The sequence below is a fragment of the Macadamia integrifolia genome, chromosome 13, assembly GCF_013358625.1.
Source record: "Macadamia integrifolia cultivar HAES 741 chromosome 13, SCU_Mint_v3, whole genome shotgun sequence".
Lineage (NCBI taxonomy): Eukaryota > Viridiplantae > Streptophyta > Magnoliopsida > Proteales > Proteaceae > Macadamia > Macadamia integrifolia.
Genome location: NC_056569.1, coordinates 5,214,704 through 5,224,794, shown reverse-complemented (window position 1 = coordinate 5,224,794; position 10,091 = coordinate 5,214,704). Strand labels below are relative to the sequence as shown.

The 10,091-nt window shown below is 36.7% G+C and overlaps 1 protein-coding gene across 3 annotated transcripts in view; it reads right to left on the bottom strand.

The window, feature by feature from the left end:
* Positions 1 to 1,913: 1,913 nt before the first annotated feature.
* Positions 1,914 to 10,091, bottom strand: part of LOC122059922 (ribulose-1,5 bisphosphate carboxylase/oxygenase large subunit N-methyltransferase, chloroplastic) — a 70,569-nt gene continuing 62,391 nt past the window's right edge. For all 3 annotated transcript variants that reach the window (XM_042622994.1, XM_042622995.1, XM_042622997.1), the window contains 4 exons: positions 4,562 to 4,664; positions 4,298 to 4,426; positions 3,943 to 4,065; positions 1,914 to 2,264 (listed from right to left, as the gene is read on the bottom strand). In XM_042622994.1, the coding sequence (XP_042478928.1) occupies positions 2,178 to 2,264; positions 3,943 to 4,065; positions 4,298 to 4,426; positions 4,562 to 4,664 (442 nt within the window). In that variant the 3' untranslated portion in view covers positions 1,914 to 2,177. The remainder of the gene's footprint in view (positions 2,265 to 3,942; positions 4,066 to 4,297; positions 4,427 to 4,561; positions 4,665 to 10,091) is intronic.

The following is a 10,091-nucleotide window of genomic DNA, read 5'->3' as shown; positions in this document are numbered from 1 at the left end:
TGGCGGAGCTTGGTGAGAGTCTCAACTGGGTCATCATAGCCAGTAGGCCCAAATTGAGTGTCAAGAGCCTTGCTAAAAGCATTCAACTTGTCAAGGCGCCTGTGTTCTCCATCCACTAGTACAATGCAAGTGCCATTTGTGTTCTCCATCCACTAGTACAATGCAAGTGCCATCCCTTCCATATGGAAGGAGGTGATGACTAACCTCTGCTGTGGTGGGGTTTGATGATAAGAAAAAAATTGTTGAGCATGGTACAACCAACCTGAAGGGTCACCTCCATCGAACTTTGGAAAGTCCAAACGAATGGCTCGAGTTTGAATTTCACCTCCGGGATCTGAGTGTTGGTTGTCGAACGGTCGATTAACGGATTGTCCAATAGAATTCTCACCTCTTTCCCCTTGTTGGTTCCGAGATAGAGAGTCATAGCTGGCTACAAGGGTGCTCAACTGCTGCACCAACCCGTCTAACATCTATTGACGGCTATCCTTGAGTATCCTTGAGTTTGTTCATAGTTTCGACCACCTAGGCAAATTGGGAAGCTTTGGTGCCGTCAACCATCGCAAGATCATGGCTCTGATGCCCGAATGACTCTTCGAGGGAGCCCCCCTCCAATTCTGATCACAATAAATCTCTCCCCTTTTCATTGAGACACACTTGGCTTAAATACAATGAAAACTGAAACTATATTCCTATCATAATCCACACGTTGCCCATGACTCAATTAACTACTACATAACTTACCCAACTACTAACATAAAGACCTATTCAAACCAGTAAATAAAATAACCCAAGAAATACCATTTGTGTTCTATTTCAACTGACCCACATTACGGAGAGAGATCTCAAACTCAAATCTGCATCCACCTCTCAATCTCTTCTCGTAACTACCTATTTCTAACCACTAATATTTCAGGAATCTCTCCGCTCATTTGATTCAAAAATCACAATTCTTGATATTTCCTCACAGAAAGGAGTTTCAAACATCGAATGGTTGAATTCTCCATCTCCATTAGAGCCGGTTCGAGGGAAAACCCATGGTTTACAAATTGGTGTTGAAGAGTTAACCATTGCTCCATAGTTGTCCGAATCGACTCATGATCATTGAGCCATGGAGAGAATCTCTGAAGCAACCAAACGGTAACGATGATCAGGTTGTTCTTCCCTCCTTTCCTCTCTCTCGTTTCCGCACAATTGGGTCTTGGGTGCTGTTTTCTTTTTCAAACATAAAATTACTGTTTCGCCCATTGTACTTACCCCATGTTCATTAAAGACCAGGAGTGAATGAAATTTCAATTTCAAAATTAAAAGAGTTTATCACCAATTTCAAAATTTCAGTGAAATTCGATTTCTATTTCACTGAAATAAGATATAAAAATCATACCAAAATATTTGAAATCGAAATCACCACAAGAAATTGAAATATAAATCATACCAAACCAGCCCTAAAGCATAACGATTTATTTTTCACCTAATTAACTTGGTAAACATAATGCAGTAACAACTTTAAAATTATCATTCATTAAATAAGAAGTTTAATTCCACTAACAATATTTTTTGACAATAATATAAAATTGAACCAAAAAACGCCTTTTTAGAAGTTATCATTCATTAAATAAGCAGTTTAATTTCCACTAACAATATTCTCAAAATAATATAAAATTGAAAAAAAAAAAAATTTATACAAACCATTGTGGTTTGACCAACGAACAAACAAAAGTACCAAAAAGAGCTCAAACGAACACATCAATCTGATGAAACATTAGCCTAAGAGAATCAACACAAAGGGGACGGTGTCTACACTGCCACAATGGTAAGAAAAGGCCTTTCTTTTTCATGACAAATAATATTCACTCTTCTTGACAATATTAGAATAAACAATTGAACAATAAAATATAGATGGTAACAAATAGACATGATAAAAAAGTATTCTTGAATATAAAATGCAGACCACATTTCTTCACTAGAATGCCTAATGTGTGCATCAGATGTTCCATAGCACATATCATGCACCAGATTCTGAAATAATTTTTTTATACAGACTAAGATTTTCAAAGAAATTGCAGCCTGAACCCTGAAGGAGTGTTGCACTTGTAGTTCAAACAAAAATACTAGGAAGAAGGCAGAAAGGGAGGTATTAATTTGAAGGATATCATACAGAGACAACTCTCACATCTCGATTACTTGAAGAGCTTCTTGAAACCATCCAGTATTCTGAGAGCTCTTAGTTCACCACTCCTCATGTCCCTCAACCTTCTCCTCAGGATCTGACATGATTCAAATAAACACCATGAATGTGAGTGACAGAAAATACCAGATTATTATCAGGACTTTAACTACTCAACTTGGCCTTATCCCAACTTAACGGGGTCAGCTACATGGATCCGAGTAAGAACAAAGAAGAAAAAGTGAACGTGAAAGGAAAGTAACCCAAAAAACAGCAAAAAGTAGAACCTCAACTAAATGGGTTCCACTAAATTGATCCTAGCCCTCCAGTCAAGTTTATTCGAGGTCATATTTGGGAGAAGATCTAAGCTATGCATGTCTTTCCTCACTACTTCCCCAATGGTCATTTTACGCCTGCCCCAAGCTCTTTTAGTTCCTCAATCTGAATCTGATTAGTCCTCCTTACTGGGGCATCTCCAGGCTTTCGTTGAACATGGTCATACCACTTCAAACGACTTTCTCGGAGCTTATCATGGATCAGGGCAACTTCCAACTCAGCTCTAATATGTTCATTCATTTATCCTTCCTAGATTTGCCGCACATCCATCTCAGCATCCTCTTCTCTGCTACACATAGTTTATTTATATGACGCTTCTTAACTACCCAACATTCCGCCTTGTACATCATAGCTAGTTGTACAACTGTCTAATGGGATCACAATATGGATCCCTTTTTTCAATCGACTCTTTTTAAAGCCATACTAGTTACTGATACTAAGTTATGCATGTCTCCTCACTTCTCCTTGAGTAATTTGGCCTGCCCCTGGCTCTATAGTTCCTCCAACCTGAATCTGTCACTCCTTACCGGTGCATTCAAAGATTTCCATTACACGAGTCCATACCACCACAAACGATTTACCCTTTCAACTTATCATGAATCGGATCTATTCCTAATGAGCTTTAATTTGTTCACCCACCCACCCAAAAAAATGAAAAGTATGTAAGTTGTGTTTTTTATCACCCAATATTCAACTCCATATGCTATTTCTGGTCGTATAAATTTCCAATAAAATTTTCTTTCGATCATAATTCATGATTGAAATGAGTATATGAGGGCAAATAATCACAGCTCATGATCAAATTGGTTGGAACCTCCACAACCATTTCAGGTAAGGTGTTAAACTGTTATGCCTATACCTACTTATTACCAGATCAAATACGCGCATACAATTTTATACCCTATACTCTATAGGTGCACACCAGGACCATAATCATATCATGCTAGAGATTCCTCATAGCACAACTATTTATGATACTGTCAAGGAAATGATATGATGCCACAGATAGCTCACATATGGTACAAACATAATTTGCCAAAAAGTCCAACAAATGGAAGTACCTATGTTGTGTGTACAGTGCTACAATACGGTGTCAAATATTAGCATCATCACCATAAATTATGCAAATCCAATCACAGGTTATAGCTCAATGGTTCTTAATTTTTGTGCATCAAATTCCACCAAAAAACTTCTCCATTTTTAGGAAAATGAATTCACCACATCTCCACTGAAACTTATTGCAACAACTAGGGATCTGCTACTATGGCCATACTAAGAAATTTTCAGCATTCATATTTAATTGTTCAGCTAAAAGTTTTCATACCAATTGCAAACCTAGTGGAGTAGTTTAGATAAATGAAATGGATAGCATTTATATATTTTGCTTAATAATCATCAGGAATAAATGTTCAGAACAAATCAGAGAGTTTATGCAGTCTTACATATTGGGTACGGAAAAGAATCCTCCGCTCACTGGTGCACAGGTCTACTGCTAACTGTTTCAAAAACAACTTTCGGTTCAATTGCTTTGGAGATGTGACGTCTAAATCAATGGAGCTGCTTCCCTGATTCAAGAGAGTAAAAACAATAAATATAATGCGCTAACAGGTACATGAAATTCAATATTGAGCACCCAAACACATAAATATCATGAATTGAATCTAATTGTAAGGGGCTAAATTTACATATTTTGGTCTTGTAGTCATCTGATTTCTTTCCAAATATAATCCAATTAAAGCCATCTGAATTGTTGTTACCAAGTGAGTCACTATTTCCAAACTGAAGCAGACACCATACCTGCAGGAATTTGGTGTACTTTGATATGCTTAATTCACAACTATCTAAGATGAATTGTAGGGCTTGCTCCTCTATTTCTGGATATCTGGTGTCCTTATATGCTGTTTTACCGGAGGCAGCTGAAGCCATCTGCAGAAGGTGTATGAAGGAACTCAGAAAGTGCCGTAGCAATAAGCAGTATAGGCCCTACATATCTAATGATATATCCATGATTGCATTTACTATCTTCTTTCCCGCTGACATTATGCTATCAAAGATAACTACCTCTGCAAACTGCCTACTCATGTTTGGGGGACTGGCCACCAAATATGCATACCCCATAAGCTCCAAAGGCCAACCAGTAATTTGTAAAGGAAAGCATTCCGACCTGCTCATTAAGTTACAATAAAGTATTAAACTATGTAACGATGTGAATGAAGACAACAAAAATATCATAAATTAAAGAAGGGTAGATAGAAAGGATAGTGGATTAGTCTGAAACACAATTACTTCATAGGGTAAAGGGCCTAAAGGCATAGTGAGTGCTTTAGTCCTCAATCTAAACTCAGCTCAACTCAACTCAACTCAGCCTTATCCCACCTAGATGTGGTCAGCTACAGGGATATTCTTTCTCCAATCAGCTCTACTCATAGACATACTTGTTACTATGCATGTCTTGTACTTTGCCATATGTTTTGGTGATGATCAAAACATGAGTGATGTTTTTTGGGAATACTAATCTTGTGTTTTGAATGTGTATTAGTGATACTCTCACAAGCTCAAGCCCGAAGGTTATCAAGCATCAAAAAAGGTTTGGTGATTGAATCAAGCAAGTAACAACATGGTGCTTCACCAAGTCATGGACACATCAAGGATTGAAGAATTCATGACTTGCAAGCATGAAGATCAAGCCAAGCTTCGCAAGATATAGGATTTAATTTCAGATTTGTAGAATTGTTTGTGATTCCTATGTAAAGATTCCATTAGCCTACATGATTAATTAGGAAGCATGGATGATTAATTAGTCACTCAATTAGCTATAAGGGTCAACCAATCTCAATGCAAACAAAGTTGACCAAAATACGTGACTAACATAAAGGGCGGTTGACCAGATGTCAGAAACGGTCAACCAGAAGAATGACAGAGACGCCTTGTGCAGAAACCTGGAAGGTGGCGGTCTACTGGACAGCTGGCAAAGAGCCAACTTTGCAGAAACCTGCAAGGCTGTGGTCCGGTAGAGAAAGCGGTTGACCAAAGGATGTTGTTGGATATTGTGTCCATCAAATCCAAAATAAATTGTTTAATTTTAATTAATTTGCAGTTATAATTTTATTGGCAATTGTGTGTCCAAAGTTATGACCTCAAAGTGCTCTCAACTACGAACGGAGTTGGGCTCTCTGTTGGCATGGTTGCCATATTGTGTATTATTGAGAATAGAGATTCCAGGCGCAAGTGCGGGTATACATTTGTGAATGTATTGGACTCGATCATTTGGGAACCTTGCATGGTTATTGATAGATATTTTATGTATAAGGGTTCTCGTGACAGTTGTGTGGTCCCCACACTTGTGAGGTCTTTATCATTGCAGACCAACACTGTGTACTTCAGTGCATATATGGTCAATGCCTACATCTGATTGGCTATACATGACCATGGTTTAGGCATCTGACTAGCTATATATCACCACGGTTCTAAAGCTCGGGTTTCGACTAGGTTTTGACCAATTTAGGTTGAAATTTCCAAAACCTGGTTTAAAACCAGGTATTTTTTTCTAGGTTATTGCCATAATTGTCAAGGCGTCATCAAGGCGACGACTTGGCATCCAGGCGGTTTTCATGGGGCCTAGGCGACAATCGCCTTATTGCACTGCATGTCGCCTTGTGTTTTGGCACTTATTTATGCCAAATATCATTTAAGGACTATTATGTTGTTTTGATGATTGCATTATGTAAATTACAAATTGTCGAAGTTATGTTGCATAAGATGTAATTTTGTAATATTGTTTCTTTAATGAGATGAATGAAGTTTTATTCCTATCTTCCCCCACTTCCATATCCCTATTCTTTACTCCCTCTATCTTATTGAGAATGATATACTCCACTTGGGCAGCTAAAATGAATGTGTTGTATAACCCAAATTTTCTTTATTAAGGATGTATATTTTTAATTAGATATGTGGGATGTGATGTATGGTATATTTCTTTGGAACTATGGTGGGATGTATGCATGCAATGTAATGTAGGAATTGTTACGTTAAGTAGGAGCATAATGATGGTTTGATGCTCCCATATATTTGAAATCGACCAGATTACCATATAATTAATTATTAGATTGACTTCAGATGAACTCCATAACCAAGATAAATTTTGCATGCATAAGATGTATAAATATCGTTACATGATACATGTGATGTATGGATGTGTTAATTAAAATATGAGTTGTAACGATTCCCTCATCTGTAAAGTAAATATGATATAGAATCTCTTAACGGGTAGAGTATCCATGACCTCCCATTGTTGTTTTGTGTAAGGATCTAGCCGTTGGATTCTTATAGATGCCAACAATATAATACTTCAATCCAATAGTGAGATAGTTTGCACATATCTCATGTTAGATGGGCAGGGGACATAGCTAGTAGGAGTGACTCACGACAGTGGACCACCATCTCACACTGTGATTTGCGTAAAGAAAATGAGTATATTTGGCTTGATTGTGTGTCGGCCGATAGGATTTGACATGACACTAGACACTCAAGAGACCGAATATATTGGAAGTTGATCTCTCTTGAAGGGAAAAGATGGACAGAATCGTCCAACCAATTAGAACATGCATGATGACTCCCTATAGGGTAAGTTGGGCATGTAAGGATTGCATGGTTCCAATTCACACTATTCAAGCTAAAAGGAAGGTTTTTTGTGTGAGACACCATTGATTTTAATTGCCCTTTAGTTAATAAATTCAATGGTTATTATTACAAATTAATTCACTTGCACATAATTTGTAGACTTTCGAGATGACTTTCTCCCTTGCAATCAATACCCTCCTGAATGAGCACCACCTTGCTAGTCCTAGCTATCAAGACTAGAAGAGATAAATCATACTAGCTTTGCCTTCTAAGAGCTTAAAAAAGTTTTGGAAATGGAACCTCCCCCCGAACATCACTATGATGAGACAGAAGAGATTCTGTGGTATGATGTTTTCCACAAAAAGGACTCTAAAGTCTAATGCAAAGATCTTGACTCTTAGTTCCATTGACAACTCAATCCATAAGTCAGTTAGTGAACTGCCCATTGCTAATAAGATGATGTAGGCTCTCCAAGAGACTTTTGAAAAGTAGAGTCGAGGTGCTCATCATTCCCTCTTAGATGACTGCATATTACTCAAATGTCTGAAGGGACTCTAGTCCTTGATTATGTTATGAAGATAACTAAGGTTTTTCAAGATTTGAAGACCTTAGGGACGACATTTGAGACATCATAAAAGGTGGATGTGACCCTCTTGGCTCTGCCAAGGATTAAAGTATCAGTATCGAGTATCACATCAGAGGGGTGAATTTAATAGACGCATCGTCTCGTATCTGAGATACGCAAGATACACATGGAAATACACTTTTGGAGCAAAAAACATTATAAATGAGCAAATATATAACATGAATCACATATAAACACTAAAATAGAGAACGATGTATAACGAGACAAGTGTATTCAATTGAAATTGTTATAAATAATGAGGTATCTTACATAAAGTGATATAAAACATATGTACATAAATTTCCCAACTCAATATCAATTGTTCTTTAGCAAGAAAAAAAAAAAGGTTGAACACTTTTCGATTTTCTGAGAAATTTCAAAATCTATGAACAAATTGATGCAATAATTCATGTTTGATGCAATGTTTTAGTTCGTTTTACCTAAACATAGAAAAAAACAGAATTAAGTTTTTTCAACTTACCTATTTTGCGCTATGTTTAGCTTCAATGGGTGATTTTTTATGCTTCAATTATCTAAATATCAGTTTGGTTGTAGAGTGAACTGAAAGGGAGATTGATTGTGCAATTGTGTTAAATTATGGAAATTTAAGTACCGCTAGCGAAAAGAACATGCTCTGTTTCGAAGTGAAATTGCGTATCTTAAGTATCGATGAGTATTGATATGTATCACTCTGTTTCGGTTGATACTTGTCAATACGTAAGGATACACTTCACTTCTTTTAAAAAACGGTATCGTATCGGTACCAACTGATACCGATACGATTGGCCAATACGATACAGTCTGATACTTTAAACCATAGTCTCTGCCTCCATCCTATGGTGGGTTCGTTATGAATGTACACATGCACAATATGGAGGTGATTATTACTGAGTTGACCAACATGTTGAGGGAGAGAGAAGCAATGCTTAAGAAGCAAAAAGAAGTTGTGGTGGTTACTGTTGACAAGTATTCTAAGCCCAGGGCAAAAGGAAGAAAATAAATAGAAAGGAGAACAAGGGTAAGACCAATAAAGTGAAAGCTGGTGAGATCAAGAAACCTGACAACAAAGGAAATTGTTCAAACTGTAACAATCCGAGAAAATAAAAGCGTAATTGTTATGGTTACTTGGCAACCTTGCCAATGAAGCCACAGAATGCTGAAATTGAATGTATTTCTGAAACCTATATCATAATTGAATCCAATATGTTAATGGGACCAACCGACTCATTGTGTGTGGACTCTACGTCCACTACACATGTTTGTAATGTATTACAGGGATTTAAGGAGACAAGAAGGCTTCAGAAAAATGAGATACGACTTAAGAGTGGAGACTGGACTGAGGCAATGTTGTTGCTATCGGCACTTCATTTTTAAATTTGATGTCAAAACAATAGTTTTAAATGACTGTTATTATGTCCCTAGTTTTCATAGGAACAATATTTCTGTTTTTAAGTTAGTTAACTCTGGATATTATTTTCAATTCAATGCAATGTTATTAGATTTAAAGGAAAATTCATTCCTTTTGAATTTTATGAGAATGGTCTGTTTTGTTTTGAAATCCAAACCTGAAACAAAAAATTCCAACATGGTTATTACTGGTTCTAAAAGAAAGTTAGCTCCCCTTAACTCTGCATACTTATGGCATTTAAAGCTAGGGCATATTGGAGTAGATAGGATGAACAGGTTGGTAAAGGATGGACCTTTGGAAAGTCTAAAGGTGGAACCTTATGCAACTTTTAAGTTTTGTTTACAAGATAAGATAACCAAGAAACCCTCTCCCAAAAGGGTAGAAGAGCCAATTGTGTGCTAGAGTTGGTTCATTCTGATGTATACAGTCCGATGAGTGTTCAAGCCCAATATGGGTGTGAATACTTTATCACTTTTATTCATAGTTTTTTAAGGCGGCAAGGCGACGGAGGCGTTTGAGGGTCTTTCGAAGCGCCTTAGCGATAAGGCGGGCATAAAACGTCGCCTTATTGACTAAAGCGTTTCTGTGTAATTTTTTTATAAAACCAATCTATTTGGCTCAAATCCTAGTTGAATCCTATTACTCATATGTTAAATAAATATTAAAGGTTCATATTCATACCAATGTAAGATATTCATCAAGAAAACAAATCAATAAAGTGAATAAACTAAGTTCATCTTCATCAGATCATCAATCATCATAACATATTAACATATAATATAAATACATAATTATGAAGCAAAATTATAAAAATAAAGAAAAGAAGACATAAAAAATACAAGTATTTATTATACTTACCTCTATAATGCCAAAATGAGTGCCTAAGCCCTAAGATCATCCACTATATTTCTACTCCTGTCAATGATGAATGAAGCTCA